Source organism: Macrotis lagotis, chromosome 1, assembly GCF_037893015.1.
Source record: "Macrotis lagotis isolate mMagLag1 chromosome 1, bilby.v1.9.chrom.fasta, whole genome shotgun sequence".
Taxonomy (NCBI): domain Eukaryota; kingdom Metazoa; phylum Chordata; class Mammalia; order Peramelemorphia; family Peramelidae; genus Macrotis; species Macrotis lagotis.
Genome location: NC_133658.1, coordinates 298,701,295 through 298,722,761, shown reverse-complemented (window position 1 = coordinate 298,722,761; position 21,467 = coordinate 298,701,295). Strand labels below are relative to the sequence as shown.

Here is a 21,467-nt window from a genome sequence, read left to right as displayed (position 1 = left end):
TATAAGATATCATTGTTATTATCATCTCTAAGGTCACTGGGAAATAATTTAAATACAGAGTGTGGTACCTGGAAAGAAAAGACTTGGGAAACAGGGATTTCCAGATGCAGTGTTTCAGATGGGATTTATAAAGGTCACAATCAGGCTTAAACAAGGAAAGTGTTTCTAAGCAATGGCCTCATTTGTATTTATAACTCTGTTTTCCAATTTCAGATTGGACTTATTCAAATGAAAAGATTTATTTTAAATATTTTCTTGAGGACCGAGGGATAGAGGAAAATATGCAGAGAACCCCTCCCAAGCCAGCTGGACTGGAAAAATATGACAGAAGATTAAACTATTATGATAATGACAAAAATAATAATAATTCTCTAGATTTCTATAGAGCCTTCTTTCTAAGAATCCTAAAAAGCTGTCACATTTCCAGCTCCTTTTAGTCAAATATCCTCTCTGGCAGGAAAGGGGAAGGGCTGACTAATTCAACAGGCTCCACTATACTTGTAAGGAGGTCAAGGACACCTACTTTGTCCCTGGGTGAGCTAATTAGCTTCACTCCATCCTATGAGCACAGGCTATACCCTTAACCATAGATGGTCTTTTCATAAATGGGAAATCAGCCAAAAGACTGTGAGTGGATCTTTGACTATGCAGTTCAAAGACCTAGGTTCAAGTCCTGTCTCTGATGATTAACTATCTGTATAACCTTGGGCAAGCTACCTAATCTTCCTTGACCCTAATTTCTTCATTTATAAAATAAGTGGGTTGGCTCTAGCTCTAGGAGCTATTGAAATAGCAGTTTGTCATTAGAAGGTAATGCAAGGATAATTATCCTCATTCAGTAGATGAGACTCAGAGAATGAATGCTATGCATTATCTCTTGGTATCCATGACAATTCTGCAAGGCAAGGAAAGTAAGTATTCTTTTGTGCTACTGAGAAAATTGAGACTCAGAAAAATGAAAGATAAAGTGACTCTTTTATGGTCATACAGCTAGTAATTGATGGAGTTCAGACTAGAACTAAGTTCTACTAAATTCTCTGACTCCAAGTCTAGTGTTCTTTTCAATTCACAGGAAACATTTTTAATTAATATTTTATTTTTCCCAATTACATGTAAAACAATTTTGGGGGGTTTTTTGCAAGGCATTGAGGTTAAGTGACTTGCCCAAGGTCATACTGCTAGGTAATTTTTAAGTGTCTGAAGCCAGATTTGAACTCAGATCCTCCTGACTCAGGACTCTTATCCACTGTGTCACCTAGCTGTCCCTTTTTTTTTGACCCTAACACTTTATTTTTTTTTTTTTGCATGGCAAATGGGGTTAAGTGGCTTGCCCAAGGCCACACAGCTAGGTAATTATTAAGTGTCTGAGACCGGATTTGAACCCAGGTACTCCTGACTCCAGGGCCAGTGCTTTATCCACTATGCCACCTAGCCGCCCCTGTCCCTTTTTTTTTGTAAAACAATTTTTAACATTCATTTTAAAATGAATTTTGAGTTCTAAATTCTCTGCTTCCTCTCCCTCACCTTCTCAGGGAGGGTAAACAATTTGATATAGATTATGTATGTATAATAAAGGTAAAACATATTTCCATATTAATCATATTTATTGTGAAAGAAACCACAGGTTAAAAAAACTTCAAAAAAAAGAAAATTAATATGCTTTGATCTACATCAAATTCTCCATCTACATCTCCATCTACATCAAATACTCCATCAATTCTCAGCAATACAATGATCCAAGAGAGTTCCAAAGAACTCATGATGAAAAATACTATTTTTTTTCATTATGAGTTCTTTGGAACTTTCTTGGATCATTGTATTGCTGAGAATAGCTAAATCATTCATAATTGATCATCCCACAATATTGCTGTAACTATGTACAGGATTCTCCTTACTTCACTTTACATCAGTTCATGTAAGTCTTCCCAGGTTTTCTGAAATCAGCATGTTTGTCATTTCTTATAGCATAAAATTACCCCATTACAATCATATATTAAAACTTATTCAACCATTCCCCAATTGATGGACATTTCCAATTTCAGTTTTCAATTCTTTGTCACCACAAAAAAGGAGAAACTTTAAATATTTTTGTACAAATATGTACTTTTCCATTTTTTAACATCTTTGTAATACAGTCCTAATTAGTGGTATTGCTGAGTCAAAGGGTATGTGCAGTTTTATACCCCTTTGGGCATAGTTACAAATTACTTTTTAGTTCATAACTCCACTAAAGCACATTAGTGTTCCATATCCCTTCCAATATTTATCATTTTCTTTTCTGTCATATTAGCCACTCTGATAGGAGTGTCACAGAGTTGTTTTAATTTGCATTTCTCTATTCAATAGTGAAGTAGAGCATTTTTTCATATGACTATAGATAGCTTTGATTTCTTCATCTGAAAAACTGCTTGTTTAATTTCCTTTCGTCATTTATCTGTTAGGGAATGATTTTCTTTCTTATAAATTTTTCTCAATATTCCATATATCTGAAGCCTTTATCAGAGATTCTTACTATAAATTTTTTCTCAGCTTTGTGCTTTTCCTCTAATCTTGGTTGCATTGGTTTTGTTTGTTTTTTTAAATTAAGTATAATCAAAATTATTCAATTTTACATTTTGAAATTCTATCTCTTGTTTGGTCATAAATTCTTCTTTAATCTATAGAGATGGCAAGGTAAACTATGCCTTGCTCTCCTAATTTTTTTATATCACCATTTATGTCAAAATCATGTACATATTTTGACTTTATCTTGATATTCATTATAAGATACTGGTGTAGACTTATGTTTTTCTCATACTGTTTTCTAGTTTTCCCAGTAGTTTTTGTCCCAAAACCTTGGATCTTTGAGTTTATCAATGCTAATTAACTGTGGTCATTTACTACTATGTATTTTGTACCTAGTCTATTTCACAAATTCACCCTTCTATTTCTTAATCAAGATCAGGTTATTTTGATGATTACTGCTTTGTTATACAGTTTAAGACTTAATATGGCTAAGTCATCTTCCTCAGGAAACTTCTTGCACCCAGAGTCTCCCCATCATTAGTGAATGAAGTCAATAGTACCATCTTTGAATATGAAAGATGCCACATTACAACTAAGATGAGGGAACTCCTGGGTTTTGTCTAACTTTCTTCTTGGTGATTGATTTTTCTTTGCTTTTGTCCCTCACAGATTCAGCCAGACCATTTTGTCTCTAAATAGCATCTTCTTGCTAACTAGTGCCATTAACCTTTGTGAACAAATTCAAAATGTGGAAGTCAGGTATGTGATCATCCTAAACATATCCCATGAGAAAAACAAATCCTCTGAGATGAGAGTCCTAGACTCTCTGTGCAAGTCCCTTGAGAGGATTGTCTCTACCCCAATGAGATCTGGCTTTGTCAAGGAGAGCCACAGGAGGAGGCTTAAATATATGCTTAAATATATTTCAGGTCCCAGAAGTATGCTTGTCTACACTTTACTCCTGGCAAGAGGAAAGGAGTATCCTGTAGGTAAGAAAGCTCTGACACACCTATTTCAGTGTTTCTATATTGAGCCTCAAGATTGATGACTCAGCTGATGTCTATCTAACTTTATTAGCCCTGGGGGTTCAAATACCCAGGATAGGATGACTGGTATCAAAGAAATAAAATGTAATATTGAGGGGCAGCTAGGTGGTGCAGTGGATGGAGCACCGGCCCTGGAGTCAGGAGTACCTGAGTTCAAATCTGGCCTCAGACACTTAATAATTACCTAAATGTGTGGCCTTGGGCAAGCCACTCAACCCCATTGCCTAGCAAAAAAAAAACTAAAAAAAATGTGCTATTGAGTGTGAGATAATAATGTCAACCATAATGCAGGAAAGTGGAGTCTCCCTCAAAAGAACACTTGCTTTGAGTTATATCTTTATCAAGTAGGATAGATTTTCACCAAAACCATCTAAATTTCCTCTTCCAAGTCACCCTCTTGGGACCAATAGTTTTCATTTGTCTGTTGGTTAACCTGAGTTAGGATCATAACTTATGGTAGGGAAATAGCCAAGATCATTTTGATAGTATACTGTGACCTTCTGAGCTAACCCATTCTATCCCTTAAAGAGACCTTGAATGGGGTCTCACCAATCATGGGTTGATTGTCTCTGCTATATATTTTTGTACCTTAGGAAACTTCTTGTACCCAAAGTCTCCTAATGATCCTTCCCTGAAGACTTGTAAGGCTAGTTTAAACTACACAGGAGTATTTTGGCTGATTATCAGGAGTTTCCCAAAGATTTTTTTTTTTAGGTTTTTGCAAGGCAAATGGGGTTAAGTGTCTTGCCCAAGGCCACACAGCTGGGTAATTATTAAGTGTCTGAGACCAGATTTGAACCCAGGTAATCCTGACTCCAAGGCCAGTGCTTTATCCACTATGCTACCTAGCCGCCCCCTCCCAAAAATTTTTGATGTGGTACCCATATTGCTATCTGAGATAGCATCCTGAAGCTTGGTGATGCCATAGATAGAATGCTGGACCTTGAATTAGGAAGACGCAAGTTCAAATGTGGCCTCAAATATTTTCGACTTGTGCAACTCTGGGCAAGCCACTTAACCATTCTTTGCCTCATCTCCTTATCTTTGAAATGGGGATAATAATATCACCAACTTACCAGGGATGTTATGAGGATCAAGTGAATAGTGTTTTGCAAACTTTGAAGTACCATGCAAATGTTAGCTGTTGTTAATGTCTATAGCATTAGCAAACCTGAGAGAGGACTGGCACACCTGTGGGCACAGAGACTAGAGGTCAAGGATATGGACTTTCCTACTGTTGTAGACATCTTCTACCTGTCTTTCCTTCCACAGGCTTACAGATGGTTGCATCAACCAAGAGAATTTGGAGAGACTGTGCTGTACACTAAGGCAGTGCAAAGATCTGAGTCACCTTGAGTAAGTTGGTGCCAGTGGACAGTTAAGAGATAGAAGAATGTGCAAGATAGATATCCTAGGTGCTAGAGGACAAAGATTAAAAACAATCCTTGCCCTAGAGAAGATATAATAAATACACAAATAATTATATAGTAGGAGGTAAATTGAGGGAGGAGAGAGCATGAACAACTTTTGGGGAGAGGATAGAGATGATACCTGAACTAAGCTTTGAAGATGGAGAGAGATGAGGCAGTAATACATTCTAAACATGGGAGACAGTTTGTGTAATGCATAGAGATAGAAGATAAAAGTAGTGAGGGAAATTCCCAAGATCTTTGGGTGTGTTTACTGAAGCAGAGGGATAAGGATGTTGATGGGGTGATAGTGATAATGAAAATGAACCACCGATAGGTGCCAGGTAACCGGTTTTTTTTTTCCATTTTGTGCAGTCTTTCAGGAAATTTTCTAGGTGATGAAGGGCTCAAATATCTTTTGGAACATTTACCTCAGATGAATCTCTCTGGTTTACTCAAGTAAGGAAGCAACTGTCCAACAGGAATGTGGGGGGGGGGGGGGCAAAGAGGGAAGAAAGGGAGAGAAGTGGTTGAAGTTGGTAAAAGTACGAGGAAACCATCAACTGAAGGCATATATTGAGCAATCCTTAGACAGGAACCCCAAGATTTTTTGGCCAAGAACCTAATTCAGGACAAGAAATTAAAGAGAATGGGGCAGCTAGGTGGCACAGTGGATAAAGCACCAGCCCTGGAGTCAGGAGTACCTGGGTTCAAATCTGGTCTCAGACACTTAATAATTACCTAGCTGTGTGGCCTTGGGCAAGCCACTTAACCCCATTTGCCTTGCAAAAAAACCTAAAAAAAAAGAAATTAAAGAGAACAAAAAAAATTCTGCTATAAAAAGGGATGGATAAAAGAAAAATTATCATTCTGGTATCTCTTCAGAAAGAATTGAGGTCCTTCCTATCCCTTCTTCTTCTTACTCACTGACTAAAAAAAAGAATCCTTGTAGAATATTGCTAAACAAGACATTGACCAGAGCTAAATGTCTCATTCCTGCTATTCATCCCTTCTGTTGTAATATTGACTGTACATAATCATGGATAGCAAAGAAAATCTGGATCATTAGATTTTACAAATAATCCAGAAATCTCACTTCAGTCTGTATCACTTCTTACCTTGAGCTATGTGAGATTGGAGTTACAGTAGCCACATACAGTTCTCATCTGAGTTCCTTTGGTTTAAGTTGTGGTTAGCAAAGGTTGATGAAGGAGAAAGTAATAATCTGAAATAAATAAATGGTAGTTCTTTTTTTCAAAGCTTATTGGCCCCTATAGGAATTGAACCTAAGATGGAGCTAATGGACTCCTAGCAATATTAGTTAATAATGATCTGATCCCAGTAGAAGACAAATCCCCCTCCCTTCCTGAAGGTGGGTGGTGTTTTGGAGACACAGAGGTAATCCGAAGGCATGCAACTGGATGCAAAATTTTGTAAAGGTTAGATGGATTTGAAGCTGGGAAGAGTTAGGTTCAATTCCCACCTCATACATTTACTATGTGTCCATGAGTGAGTCATTTAACATCTTGAACCCTCAGTTTTCTCCTCTGCAAAATGGGATAAGACGTGTAGTACCTTTCTCCTGTGGTTGTTGTGGAACTAAGATGACAGTATGTATATAAAGTACTTTGGGAACTTTAAGGCCCTATATAAATATATAAATGCTAGTGATTATTATTATGGCAATGAGCAATGAGGAGGAGCTCAGGGACTAGCATTCTTGATTCCAAGAATCTTATAGGGGAGAGGGAGAGGGGACAGAGGGGAAGTCCCCCTGGATGTGCTCCTTACAGTAGCATCCAAGGTCTCAGTCTCACAGCCCCAGTCCCTTCTCTCCTTTCTACTTCAGTCTTAGCCACAATAACATCTCTCAAGAGGGTGCACTGCTCTTCATTATGGCTCTCACCACCTGCAGCAAGGCCTGTGAAGTCTCAGTAAGGTGAGTGATTCATCCTCTTCTGTACAGCAGGGAAGGGGAAGGATAACACCTACTCCTTTCACTCTCCCAAAGTTTTTTGGGCACTGACATTGAGTTCTAGTTGGGACTCTGACATTTACTTGCCTTGTGACCTTAGAGAAGTACTTTTCCTTCTTTGTATTTCAGCTTTTGCATGTATTCAATGATAGGACAGACTAGATGATATCAAAGATCTGAAGTCCTGTGGTCCACTTTGATCCTACCATTCCAAATCCCTTGTTCCCTATGATCAGGGCTCATTGTGTACTTTTTCTATCCTGTGCTCACCCACTTCTCTCTATGCAGCTTGAATCCAGATCAGGAGTTTCTGATACAATTCACAGAGCATGAAGAGCCCAGAAAGACCCTGAGGTAATGCCAGATTGGGGTGGGCAGAGAGGGGAAGAGAAATTAGAACTCTCTCCTTTCATAGTTAATCCCTCTCCTTTCCACCAACTATATCTCTCTTCATTCAAAATATCCTGGCAACATAGTATTATGAAGAGAATACTGAATTGAAAGATAGAGGATCTGGGTTCAAATCCTATTTTTTGCCAAATAGATGATCTTAGATAATTCCCTTCCTTTTTTCTGGGCTTTAGTTTATTCCTCTGTAAAATGAGAGTTAATTCCCACAACCTTGTGACTTCAGGATCTGCACCAGTTCCAAATCTTTGGTTCTGTAATTTCTTTTAGCTTGTTGCTCTCTAACTTGAATCATTCATTTCATTGTCCTTTGTTGCTTCTATCCTTGTGCACCTCAAACCATTTTCATTTCAGTTTTTTCAAAAAAGTTTTATTGATGTGTTTTGTTTTCATTTCATACAGTTACAGATTCTTACTACTTTGTGAGAAGTCTTTTAAAAATATAAAACAATTCATTAAAACTAATAATATAGTACCCTCATCTGGAAACAGATACAACATCTCTTATCTATAAGCAATCCATTCTCTCTATTAAAAAAAATAATTAACAGAAATGTGCTTCTCTCCTCCCACTTGCCCATCCCTTTAAGAAGAAAAGGAAAACAAAGTTCTTATAATAAATAAGCATAGACAAAACAAATTCCATAGTGGATATAAAAATATATATGTCTTATTTTATACTTAAATCCATCACCTCTCTGTAATGGTATTTTCTGGCATCATGAATTGTCATCATATTGATCATGGTAGTCTTAGTTTTTTGCTGCATTTGTTGTGTCAATGTTGATGTCTCTTCCATTAGATCAGGAATTTTTTATCCTTTTTATGCCATGGATCCTTTAGCAGTCTGGTGAAGTCTAAGGAGCCCACCTCAAGTATAATGTTTTTAAATGCATAAAACATAGAAAATAACAAAGGAAGTCAATTATATTGAAATATATTTATCAAAATCATTTTAGAAAACAAGTCCATAGACCTCAAGTTAGAAATCTCTGCAGTTTACAGCAAGGACTGATTTGTTCCCTGCCTTCTTTAGTCCCAACCTCAATATTAGTTCAGGTCTTTGCCCACAATGAGTATTCCTTCCAGTGCTAACCCTCAGCTCGTGCTCACGCTGAGTCAGCCCCTCTGATAAGCCTGACCATCATCCCTCACTTCTCCCCCCACCCCCAGGCTGACCAGGCTGAATCTTCAGCAGCAGCACATCATCAAGCTGGCTACCCTGGTGGGGCAAGTGCCAATGCTGACTGATCTCATGTAAGTAGCTAAGACCAGCATCTTGGACACAGCAAGGGACAATGGGGCTGGTTGAGAGGGAAATAGGAGCTCTCAGGCTCCAAACACTTCAGTAATATCTTAAAAGCATGGATTCTGTCCTGTTTCCTCTTGGTTTTATTATTAACTTATTCTGGACCCTGTAAACAGTAGGCATTGAATAAATATTTGTGGAATTGTATTGAATTTATCCCAGAACGAGGGATTTGCCTGGCCATGTGATATAAAAAACAAATTCTGAATTCGTCAGGACCCTTGAGCACTAGTCCCAACTCTGATGCTGACACTCTATGTATCCTTGGTAGCAGAAGATTTAGAACTAGAAGGGAAGATTATATGCCTCACTTTACAGAGGAAGAGAAGGTAGGCAGAGTGATACATAAGCTGAGTCCCAGATTCTCTGTCCCTAAGAGCCTAGTTCCTTGAGAGGGCTGTTCCTTCCTCAGAAGGCATCCTGAGGTCTGGCCCTGGCATTTTACCTAAAAGGGTGTTGGATTTGGAGACAGGGAATCTTAGTTTGTATCTTAGCTCTACTATTTAACTAGCTGTGTGATCTTGGGCAAACAATCAACCTTTCTGAACCTCAGTTTCCTCATCTGTAAAAATGAAGAAGTTGGAATAAAGATACCTTTAAAGTCTCTTTCATCTCTAAATCTATGATTCCATGAGGTCCAGAAAAGGAAAGTGACTTGCAGGTAGTCACAGAGGTAATAAGTAGCAGAGCTGAGGTTTAAGCTGGCACCCTATCTAGAAATCCACACACCTTCCTAAAGGGGCAGCTATATCCATACACTCAAGGTAGTGTCACCATAGAATGATTTTTCTGGTTCAAGGTTTCAGCTGCCATCCTCCTACCTGCAGTATCATTGAATAACTGATATTTTTAGGTCTCCATAGATTACCATCACTTTCTAAAGAGTTCAATCCCATGATTGAAATCTAATAGTTTTGCCAGTAAATGGAAAAGCAGTGCTGACTCTTAAATTTCTGAGCTTGTTTCCTCCTCTGTAAAACTGGGGTGATTTCATGGTCTACCACGTAGGATTGCTCTAAAATTAAAATAGTATTGTATGTGAATTATGTGAAAGAACTCTATAGGTAAAAGCATAGCAGTATCCACACATAAGAATATTGTCATTATTATTATTTTGTGACTGGTAATGTCCTAAGCGATATCACCAGAGGGTCAGGCAGAGTATGTATTAGATGTCCAGTGCTCTCGCCACTACTTTCTATCCATCTTCCCATTGTCCAATAACCAGAATTCCTTCTAGGGTATCTCATTCTGGGGTCAAATCCAAGTAATCAAGGAAGAAATACCACTGCCTCAATATCCGTCTCCTTCCCCCGTTCTTCTCAGATGACTGTAACTCCCTGGGGTAGTTCTTATTATTTCCTGGGAAGAATTTGTTCTCCTTTTTTTCAATCCCTATGCTCAGCCTGGGTTTGGACATCATTCCAAAACTTTTTGTTCCTAGATTGGCCAAGTACACAGTATCACTACCAGGGTTGCAACTTCTTTTGAATTTAGTGAGGATGACATCAGGGATACTGAGAATCAGGTATGTCTGCACACAGACTTATTCAAATTTGGGCAAGTCTTTGATATATGGCAGAGGTGGGATATGGAAAATGGAAGCTCATGACTTGTGTTTTAGTGTCCAGAACTATTTTTGAGTTGTTGGGTTGTTAATTGTGTATTTAGAACAGTTCTTTTGAACAACCTGGAACCTTCTTTGACAAATCTATTGCCACTACTACCCCCAAAAACTGTTCCTCAGATTCTGTGCACTGTGACATAGGTCCAGGGAAAATAGACTGAGGACAGGGGGGAAAAAAAAGGAACTAAAAGAAAAGAGTGTTAAATAGGCTATAGGTTTTCTTTGTCTCCTGATTGTTCTGAGAAGTCTATAATTGTTTCTAATTACAGTGTTGAGGAACCATGGGTAGCCACAGCCAGTGTCACTACCCTGATGGAGGCAAGTGTCCAGACTTCAGGCAACATCACCAAGATAAGGTAAGGGAGCTGGGAAGGTGTCTGGTTTCTAAAATCAGATCCCCAGCATGAGCATAGGGCAAAAGTTTATTCCTGTCAGCTTTGAGAATGGTTCCATGAGTTACAGGGCTTTAGACATGGTACAGTGGAAAGAATGCTGGATCTGGAAATTGGTTTATTGCTTATGGGCAGTTAAGTGGCACAAAAGTGTAGAGTGCCAGGTCATCAGGAAAAGTTCCAGTCTGATCTCATACACTTATTAGCTGTGTTTTCCTGAGCAAGTCACTTAACTCTGTTGCCTCAGATTTCTTATCTTTAAAATTAACTGGAGAAGAAAATGGCAAACCATTTCAGTATCTTTGCCAAGAAAATGTTCAGTGGGATAATGAAGGTTCAGACATGACTGAGATGACTAAACAACAGCTGACTCTGGACAAGTCTTTGTTTCCTCATTTGTAAAATGAGGAGAGTGAATTAGAGAAATACCAAGACTCCTTCCATCTCTGATTCTCTTTCTCTCTTTCCCCCCCTTTTGGGGACAGAGAATAACTGGGGACACAGAAAGCACTGGAAATTATAGATGATCCAGAACAACCTTTTACCCTTTTATTGGTACCATTATCAAAAAAGAAAATAGACTGATTTGCAATCAAATTTGAAAATTTCAATTTAACTATCTGATCACTAGATCTAGAAGGTGGGCAAGGAATTCTGGTGAAAAGAGCCCAGGATTTGTAGTCAGGAAACCTGGAACTGATACTCAGTTCTGCAATTTATTAGCTTTGTGACCTTAGGCAAATCATTTTTCCCTGAGCTAAAAGATCTCAAAAGTTCCTTCCAGCTCTTTCATGGTTCTAGGAAGCCAAAGACCATACACTAAAAGAGGGAAAAATGACTTGTAGAACTCTTAGGAGTAGCTTTAGAGATCATCTAGTCCTTGATATATTCTTACCTACATCATAGTATAATAAGATTACCCAGAAAGACCTAGGTTTGAATAGCATCTGAGACATTTAATAACTGTGACTCTGGACAAGTCCCTTAACCTCTCTGGTGCTCAGTTCTTCATCTATAAAGTAAGAATTAGACTTCATGACCTCTTCCAGCTTAAAATCTATGATTCTATGATAATGTAACTATAAAGGTGCAGACAGGAGGCTCTCCTCCCTCTACCTTTTCAGCTTCCCTCAATTACAACATCCCCTCCCCTTAGGCATAACCCTCTTCCTTCTCCTAGCATTTCCAGTCCACAGTCTCTTCTCCATATTGAAGAGGCATTTCCTCAGCAGACAGAGAATTCTGCAGTTGCAAGTTTCAGGTAAGTTCCAGTACTCAAGTGGGTCTTCTGTGTCCCCAGATTGTAAGTTGTGTCTAGGGCTGGTGGAGTGGATGGACCTGGGTCTGAATGTCACATAAATCTTTCAGATTCCTTAATTTCATCCCACAGCTCTCTATAGAAATCCTGCTTGCCCTATGGTATAAGGATTGGATTGGTTAATCTGCTAAATCTGCTAAATCAATATTAACTTGATATACCATAACAATATTAAGTACTATGTTTCAGAGTTATACAGATAGGTTTCTGCCTTGGGTAGAGCTGATAGGCATTTTACCATATCAAAATGATTCTCTTAGCCCATTAGTCATGTGCTTTGAGTACTTTCTCAAGTAGTGGGAAGGGATTATATGGTGCCATCCACATTCTTTCTTTTCCTACCAATAGGCAACTGATGAGGTAGCAGTCTCTAGAACAGAATTATAAATCAAGGAACTCGATTCAACAATTATTTAGTGGCTACTCTATGCAGAGCTCTAAGCTGGGTTCTGGGAAAAATATAAAATTTAAGTGAGGCACAGTCTCTGCTTTCACAGAATTTATAGTCTAGTAGATGCACATAACATAAATACAATAGATGTAATATAGGATATAACAAGTACAGAAGGGAAAGATTCTAAACAGTTTCATTTAACAACCCTGGGGGGGAAGGGGGCGGCTAGATGGCACAGTGGATAAAGCACCGGTCCTGGAGTCAGGAGTACCTGGGTTCAAATCTGGTCTCAGACACTTGATAATTGCCTAGCTGTGTGGCCTTGGGCAAGTCACTTAACCCCATTCATTGTCTTGCAAAAAAAAAAAAAACAACCCAGGAGGGGTCTGTCATAGAGGAAGAATGTACTTACATCTTTAGCTTGGATTACATTCCCATGAGAAGCAGAACCTCTTACTCTTTCTAAATTTACCCCTCTTCAGTTTCTCCTCCTCCTTCCCCCCTCCTTTTTTCTCCTCTTTCTCTTCCTACTCCTTCTATTCCTTCTTTTGCTCTTTCTGCTCCTTCCCCTCCTCTTCTTTTCCTTCTCCTCTTTCTCTTCCTCTCTTCCTTCTCTTCTTCTTTCACTTTCTTCCCCTCCTCTTCCTCCTCCCTCTCTCCTCTTCCTCCTCCTCCTGCTTCTTCTCCTCTTCATTTATCTCCTGTTTCTCCTCTCCCTCCTTTTCCTTGTCCTCCTTTCTTTTCTTCCTTCTCTTACAGTATTTCCTCCTTTCTTTTTCTCTTCCTTCTTAACCTTGTTCCTCTTCCTCTCTCTCTTCTTACTTCTCCTTCTCCTCCTCTTCCACCTCCCTTTCCTCCTCTTTCTCTTTCTTCTCTTCTTCATCATTGTTCTCCTTCTCTTCCCCTCTTTCTTTTCCTCCATCTCTTTCTCTTTCTTTTCCTTCTCCTCCTACTTCTCTTCCTTCCTTCTCTTCTCACTAGCTGGAAGTGTAGTGACAGTTCATGGTAAATCCTATTGCCGATCAACCCAAAAGCTCTGACCTGCTCTATTTCCAGTGTGGGTGATCCTGCCCTTCCTTTGGCAGCCCTCTCCTCTATACCCCCTTTCCCCAGTTCCAATGACTCATTTGTCTTTGTTCTGGAATAAGTGATACTATGACATGTATTGGTGAAGGACTTAATGCTTTGACCCTACAACAGCTCAGAACTGCTGAATTCCAACTTATGGAATTATACTGAATTCAGTTTTATCCTTCCAGAGCAGAATTGGAACTTCTCGGACCCCTTTCAATTTCAAAACAAAGTCCAGAAGGTTTCTGGCTGCTATATTGGGGAGTCACCCCCTAACATCCTGTTAGTAAATACTTAACCTGACATGTCCATCTGGAGCTTATTGGCCCAGCCATACTGAACTTGATTTTTTTTAATTTTTTTATTTTTAGGTTTTTTGCAAGGCAAATGGGGTTAAGTAGCTTACCCAAGGCCACATAGCTAGGTAATTATTAAGTGTCTGAGACTGGATTTGAACCCAGGTACTCCTGACTCCTAGGCTAGTGCTTTATCCACTGCGCCACCTAGTCGCCCTGAAATTGATTTTAAAATCACTAATTGAAGGATCCTTAACCATTTTTGTGTTTTGGCCCCCTTTTGCAGACTTTTGAAGTCTGTAGACCCCTTCTCAATTTCATGGGTTTTTTTTTAATTAATAAAATGCATAGGATTGCAAAGGAAAACAATTACATTGAAATATAGTTATTGGAGCAGCTAGGTGGCGCCAGTGGATAGAGCACTGACCCTGGAGTCAGGAGTACCTGAGTTCAAATCCCACATCAGGCATTTAATAATAACCACCTGTGTGGCCTTGAGCAAGCCACTTAACCCCATAGCCTTGCAAAAACCTTTTTTTAAAAAAAAAAAGAAATATAGTTATTAAAATATTTTAAAAGCAAGTTTATGGGAGCAGTTAGGTGGTACAATGGATAGAGCACCAGCCCAGAAGTCAGAAGGACCTGAGTTCAAATCTGACCTGAGATACTTAATAATTGCCTAGCTGTATGCCCTTGGGCAAGTCATGCTTAACCACATTGCCTTAAATAAATAAAAATTTAAAAAAAATAAGTTCCTGATCCCCATTTAAGTATCCTAACACTAAGCTAATAATAGCCATGTTCAAAATGAATTTGGGACTTTCCTGAATTCAATATGACCCCCCAGTCTTTCTATCAATCACCTCCTCTAGAAAGTGAAAATTTCTTAAGGCTGAGAAAAGCTGGAGAGAAGCATAGGCTTATAGATTTCATGTAGAAATAAAAGTATTTTGAGGACAGAGACTATCATTTTGTCTTTGTCTATCCACCACCTAGCACATAGTAGGTATCTTGCATAATTTTAACCAAATCTTCTTTCCCCCAATTTCCTTACAGACTGGTCCAGTGTGACCTTGGAGCTAGCCAGACCTTTTTCATCAGGCAGGTAGCTGAAAAGTACATCAGACTACAGGAACTTAGGTGAGTATATGTCTGAGACCTATCCCCATTTATCTCTCTGCCCCTGAGTTATGTAAAACTAGGTGATCTGGGTCTTGGGACAAATTCCATCCATCTCTCCCTGATATGGTATCAGAGATCAGAGGTATTGGTTGGGCTCAGGAACACCTACATGGTCTGTTTCCATATCCCAAGGTGGATGGTAAAATGATAACTGACAACAGAAGACTGAGTCTCTCATTTTACTTCTGGGTTTTGTTTTGGCCTTGGGAGCTTCGTTTTTTTTTTTAATTTGCATTTTGCAAGGGTAGAACAAAAATGACTAAAAAAGAATTGATACCTCTCCTCCCCCAATGAGGAGCTAGGACCTAGCTGACATTGATGAATTTTACCTGAACTAGTCAGGCTATATCCTCAGGTAGAAAAGTCATTGTTGATGATATCTGTAAGGTCATAGAAGAGAAAATATATTTTTTGTTAATTGAAAAAATAATTATTTTTTAAAATTATGGTAAATAGGAGATGTAATGTCCTGGACAATGGTATATGTTATGGAAGAGAATTGAATCTGCAAAGTATATATATATATATATGTCTGTGAACTTTGGTTTCTGGGAAAATTCTAGAATGGATCATTTAAGAGATGGTCAGAAAACATCAAAGAAAACAGTGACCCTGAAGAGCCAACATCAGTTCCTCAGGGACAGAATATGCCAGACTAACTTCATTTTCCTTTTTGGCAGGATCAAGGGAATACTCTAGGTGTAGTTTACTTAAATTTTGGCAGCTAGGTGGTATAGTGGATAGAGCAATGGGATTGAAATCAGGAAGACTCCTCTTCCTGAGTTCATGTATGACCTCAAACATTTACTAGCTGAGTAACATGCACAAGTCATGTTACTCTGCCTCAGTTCCTTAGCTATAAAATGAGCTGGAAAAGGAAATGGCAAACCACTCCAGTGTCCTCACCAAGAAAACCCCAAATGGGGTCACAAAGAATCAGACACAACTGAAAAACAACTGAACACTTAGATTTTATTTTTTTTATTTTTTTTAGGTTTTTTTTTTCTCCCAAGGCAAATGGGGCTAAGTGGCTTGCCCAAGGCCACACAGCTAGGTAATTATTAAGTGTCTGAGACCGGATTTGAACCCAGGTACTCCTGACTCCAGGGCCAGTGCTTTATCCACTACGCCACCTAGCCACCCCGAACACTTAGATTTTAACAAATTGTATGCCATACTATCTTGTAGGTAAGATGGAGAAAAGAGGACAAGATTATAAAAACAATTTGATGGATTTGGAACTGGTTGATTTGTTTTTTTTGTTTTTTAGCAAAGAGATTACAACAATTTATCACCAGAATAATATATAATGATCAGTGGGATTTATACCCACCTGGTATTATGCAGAGTTGGTTCACTAACAGGAAAACTATGAGCATAATTGACTATATCAACCAAAAAACCAACAGAAATCAAACAATTATCTCAATAGATACTGAAAAAGCCCCTGACAAAACACAGCATCCATTTCTAATAAAAAATACTTGACTACATGGGAAAAATGGGGCTCCTTATCAGTTTCAGGATTAAATATAGAATCCTCTGTTTGGCTTTTAAAGTCCCTTTGTGGGGGTGGCTAGGTGGCGTAGTGGATAAAGCACCGGCCCTGGAGTCAGGAGTACCTGGGTTCAAATCCGGTCTCAGACACTTAATAATTACCTAGCTGTGTGGCCTTGGGCAAGCTACTTAACCCCGTTTGCCTTGCAAAAACCTAAAACATAAAATTAATTAAAAAAAAGTCCCTTTGCACCTTTTACAATCATTTTATACTTTATTTTCATTCACATCCTCTAAAATCCAGTGACAATGGCCTCCATAACAATTTGTTCATTGAACAAAATATGCCATTTCCAGACTCTCACCATTTTCACTGACTCTTCCACATGCCTGAATGCTCTCCCTCCTCAACTCGGCCTCCTGACTTCCCTGGCTTCCTTCAAGTTTCAGCTAAAATCCAACATTTCATTAGGATCCCTGCCGGATCCCCTTAAATTCTAGTTTTCCCTCTATTAATTATTCCCAATTTGCTCATTGTTTGAGTTTTGATGGCTCAGAGTGAGTGTAAATCATAATTGTCTCTGATCTTCCAGAAACCTTAAGGGTCTTCCCCTCCCAGATTGATTCTTTTGTGAAGGGTCATCTTTTGCCTCCATTCTTACCTAGCATTTAATTAGTGAATGGGCCTTGCCTCAGACAAACTGAGACCTAGGAAAGACTTGAGCTTAAAAAGTTAGCCTCCCACTTCCTCAGGACTATCACCAGTAATCTTTACCTATATCCTCACTCTGAAGGAAAGAAGGAGGCTAATGACTTTGCACAATCCTGCCTCTCTTAAATCCAATACATTCACAAGTTGTATCACCCTCCTGATGTCATTGGTCCTCTTTGAGAAAGGAGGAAGAACAATTCCCAATTTATACTGCCTGTATCCAATTTGTATATATTAATTCATTGAATATGTTATAGTAGAAATTTCCTTTGGATATGGGTTTGATTCAATAGCTGCCAAGATTCTTTTCAACTATAAAAATCTGTGATTTGGAAGGCAGCACTCAGGAACCCAGGCATAAGTTCACTTTAACAACAAAGGCTAGGGTGGGATGGTAGAAAGGACAATAGATTTGGCCCAAAAGACTGGGTTCTTGTCCTGGCTTTGCCCCCTTGACTCTGTTCTTCCATTCTAGACCTCAGTTTCCCCATTTTTCAAATAGATTTACCCTTGCCCCTCCTAACTTCCAGAGGATAGTGTGAAGATGCAATGGAATCAGAAATTTGAAAGTAAAAACCCATAAATTGGGCTATGTTGTTGTTTTTCTTTCATTCTCGAAGAGGACCATGACATCAGGGAGGTGATGCTATGACATGGAAGTGAATTGGATTTTAGTGAGTGAGGGCTGTGCAAAGTTCCCAATTAGAGATGGCCCTGGATATAGTGGAAGACCTTGGTCTTTTTGAGCTAAAATCTTTAACAGATCTTAGACTGGCTGAGGCAATGCCCGTTCAGTGATTAAGGCAGATTTTTTAAAATAATGAAACGAAGAATGATCTCTTTTGAGTAGCCAAAAAAAACATCAATCAGCAAAGGGAAGACCCTCAAGGTTTCTGGCCCAAACAGAAACAATTACTTCTTATATTCTCTCTTAGACACTCTGAGCCTAAGGGCCCAACAAGGACCTATTGTTGGCCAGAGTGATTTGGGGCAATGTGAGAGAGGCAGATGATAAAATAATGATAGTTCATATTTGTTATTATATTTTACAAAAATTTAACAACTTTGCTAAAGCTTCAGATTGCAGCAGATTCCTCTACATATACCCTATTAACTCACTGGGTAATCTTTAGGCCTTCCATTATTTCTCTGTGCTTCCATCTTACATCCATTAGAACAAGGGTTTGTACCTCAACATCCTTGCTAGCTCTAATGTTTTCTGAACAATTTCTTTTCTCTTATAGCTTGTCTCAGGTTCACTTGTGTGATACCAGCATCCAGCTACTCAAGACTCTTCTTCCCTCTCTCCATGAGTTGAAGAAACTCAGGTAAGACATGGAATTATTTTTAAATAATGTCCCCCACACAGTTTGACTCAACCACATCAGTCATATTCTATTATTCCCAAGCACTTGGACTGAAAATCATCTAGTCCACTTCCTACTTTTTAGACTGTCTAAAGTTGAATGATCCTAGAAAGATGGGTAAGGAAAGTTGGGAATGGAAAGTCTGTTTAGAGTCTTCCCAGTTCCTGATATCCCTTACTGCTCCCTATCCCTTCTCTACCCATCCCCCAGCCTCTTTCCCCATGCTTGAGAACACTGAACCAAAGGTTGCTATCTTTATTTCCTTGCCAGACTCACAGCCAGCAAAATGAGCCCTGAGGGAGTATGCCAAGTGGCATCTGGGCTGAGTCACTGCCAAACTGTGGAAGAGATAGAGTAAGTAATATGGGTCATGCCAAAGACATGGTTGATATGGTTATCATGCTGATGGGGCAGGTTCTGAGGAAGGAGTATTTGAAAACATGTCAATGGAGGCTTTCTAGCTCAGCTGAAAGCACTTAAAAATAACCTCAGGCCTTGGCATTATGTCTTTCCTTGGCATAGTTTATGGAAGTTGTAGAGCAAAAAAGCTTAAGTGCCTGGGGATCAGAAAACTTGAGTACTAACTCCATCGTTGATTTACTTTATGATCTTTAGTCTCTCTCAGACTCAGTTTCTTCATCTGTGGAATGGAGATGATAACTTCCTAGCTCTCCTCATAAGAATGCTGTGAAACATTCTATAAGAAAATGTCTACAAAAGCTGTGTAACCCTATTAGACAAGTCTCTTCCTTACTGGCCCTCAATTTCTCCATTTTTTTTTAATTTTGAGACAATCAAGTTTAAGTGATTTGCCCAGGGTCACACAGTTAAGAAGTGACTAAGGTCAAATTTGAATTCAGGTCCTTCTGATTCCAGGGCCAGTGCTCTATATAGTCACTACCTAGCTGCCCCTATTTCACCATTTCTAAAAAGAGAACATTCATCCCCTGCCCCTCCTGCATGCTTGTATGTCAACCTCTCATTTCTGGCTCCTCTATATTTGCTTGATACCTGGTCAACTGGGGACTTCCACCCTCCCCTTCCTTAATCCCATCCCAGATCCTCTGAGATCTAAGTCTGCCTTCCTACTCTATATTGCTAGGAGATTCCAGAGTACAAAAGGTACCAGATCTCCAGACCTTTTGTTTGCCCAGTCATAGTCTCCTTCACATCCTCAGATACTTGCTAGGGTTGCCCTTAGCAGCCAGTAACAGTCCCTTCATCTTGGGCCCAGAGAGGTGAACTGGTCCTACAAGGAGGTCAAGAGTTCTGTTTTCAGAGCTGGAGATCTTATCCAGAGGAGAACCTTCAAAGATGTCCCCAGAGGACCCAGAGAAGTGGGGAAGGGGTCAGGATATGACTATACTGTTCTGTTTTTGGCTCTTTCCAGTCTATCCAAGAATGAATTCAGTGTGGAAGGTACCAGAATCCTGATGGAAGCTCTGAAAGGGAAGAACCAACTTAGGAGTCTGAAGTAAGTAGAGGGTGTGTCTAAAGGAGTAGAAGTGAAGGCAAGATAGGGAAGGAGAGGATGAGAATATTGACCTGCTATCTCAATTAAACACAAATTGTACTGTTACATAATATTTTTAGTGGACTGATGCTTAAGTCCTGTCTTTTCCTAGGGCATAGAACAAATGTTCTCTTAGCAAGAACAGCTCTTACAATTTGCCTCTGATCTAGAGTCTGGAACTGCAAGATTCTCAGCTAAAACACTTTTCTAAAAGAAAACCGACTTTGGTTAAACAGCATTTAAACTGTCATCTCACATATTCCTTAAGTTCTCAGTCTGAGTTGTCTTGGGTTCCTCTTCCCATAGCCTCAGTTACCTGAAGCTGGATGACCTGGCGTTGAAGATACTAGCCCAGAGTCTCCAAGGAATGTCCTTCTTGCAGAGACTTGAGTGAGTTCATTGTCTTTATCTCACTTCAGGACTTTGAGTGGGGCCACCTCAACCTCCCTAACCCTATAATCTTTATGGACCACAGGAAGCCATGTATAGCAGAAGGAGAAATAAATCTGAAATCAGAGAATACACATTTGACTCCTGAATCTGCTATTTATCACCTGTGAGACCTTAAACAAGTCACTTCGCCACTCTGTGCCTCAGTTTACTCCTCTGTAAAATAAGAGAGTTTTCTTAGATCCTAAGGTTCCTTCAAACCTAAAATCCCCAAATGCCCTTAATTAATAAGTCAACTCCACCCACCACTCCTGGCTATGTCCTCCAGGTATTTATGCAATGGGAAGAATTGGAATATAGAATCAGCTTATTCCAGCAAACATTTGGGAAGTTATCTAGTAAGCCCTTTCTTAGGATATGAGAACAGAGGTTGTTAGGTTCCCTCTCCATCCTGCCCTTAGGGATATGACTTTCAAGGGTTTCCACAATTCCTTACTGTCATCTGTCTCTTGGCTCCCAAAGCTCCATCCACTGGCTTGACATCATGAAAATTTATAATGCCCACCACCCCACCCCCACCCCTAGCAAAATACTTGTTCAACTCAAATTCCTGCCCTATCCCCAGTCTTCTCATCTGGACTTCACCACCCAAGTTTAAGCCCCAACTAACAGCCACTGGGAATATTTTCCTACATATCTCCACAGCTTGAGCAACAGTGGACTCAGCAGCAGTAGTAGCTGTTCCTACCTATCAGATTCCCTCCGGGATGCTTCCAGTTTAGAAGATCTGAAGTAAGTCTATCTGTTCCTTTCTCCAGTCTCTCAGACTCAAAAATGTTAGGTGTGGAATAGAGGCCAGTCATTTTTTTGATTCCTGCCCCCTCTTATCACCTCCCACATTCTTTCATTTGCACAACAGGGATCCAAGGAGTAGTGGGCACCATAGGGATCTTTAGAAAATGTATGGAAAGTATGTTCTCCTAAAGAGAAGGCATAAGGGAAAGGGACTCAGAGGGAAACAGAGGAATTAAGTTTGAGCTTTAAAGGACTATGGGA

General features: G+C 39.4%; 1 protein-coding gene across 2 annotated transcripts in view; it reads left to right on the top strand.

Annotated features, from left to right (window-relative positions):
- The window catches only part of NLRC5 (NLR family CARD domain containing 5), a 100,037-nt gene that overhangs the window by 70,323 nt on the left and 8,247 nt on the right, over positions 1 to 21,467 (top strand). For both annotated transcript variants that reach the window (XM_074211262.1, XM_074211263.1), the window contains exons 25-40: positions 3,175 to 3,264; positions 3,435 to 3,494; positions 4,824 to 4,907; positions 5,336 to 5,419; positions 6,810 to 6,899; positions 7,224 to 7,289; positions 8,517 to 8,600; positions 10,097 to 10,180; positions 10,549 to 10,635; positions 11,852 to 11,932; positions 14,807 to 14,890; positions 18,386 to 18,469; positions 18,779 to 18,862; positions 19,899 to 19,982; positions 20,328 to 20,411; positions 21,117 to 21,203. In XM_074211262.1, coding sequence (XP_074067363.1) covers positions 3,175 to 3,264; positions 3,435 to 3,494; positions 4,824 to 4,907; positions 5,336 to 5,419; positions 6,810 to 6,899; positions 7,224 to 7,289; positions 8,517 to 8,600; positions 10,097 to 10,180; positions 10,549 to 10,635; positions 11,852 to 11,932; positions 14,807 to 14,890; positions 18,386 to 18,469; positions 18,779 to 18,862; positions 19,899 to 19,982; positions 20,328 to 20,411; positions 21,117 to 21,203 — 1,317 coding nt within the window. The remainder of the gene's footprint in view (positions 1 to 3,174; positions 3,265 to 3,434; positions 3,495 to 4,823; positions 4,908 to 5,335; positions 5,420 to 6,809; positions 6,900 to 7,223; positions 7,290 to 8,516; positions 8,601 to 10,096; positions 10,181 to 10,548; positions 10,636 to 11,851; positions 11,933 to 14,806; positions 14,891 to 18,385; positions 18,470 to 18,778; positions 18,863 to 19,898; positions 19,983 to 20,327; positions 20,412 to 21,116; positions 21,204 to 21,467) is intronic.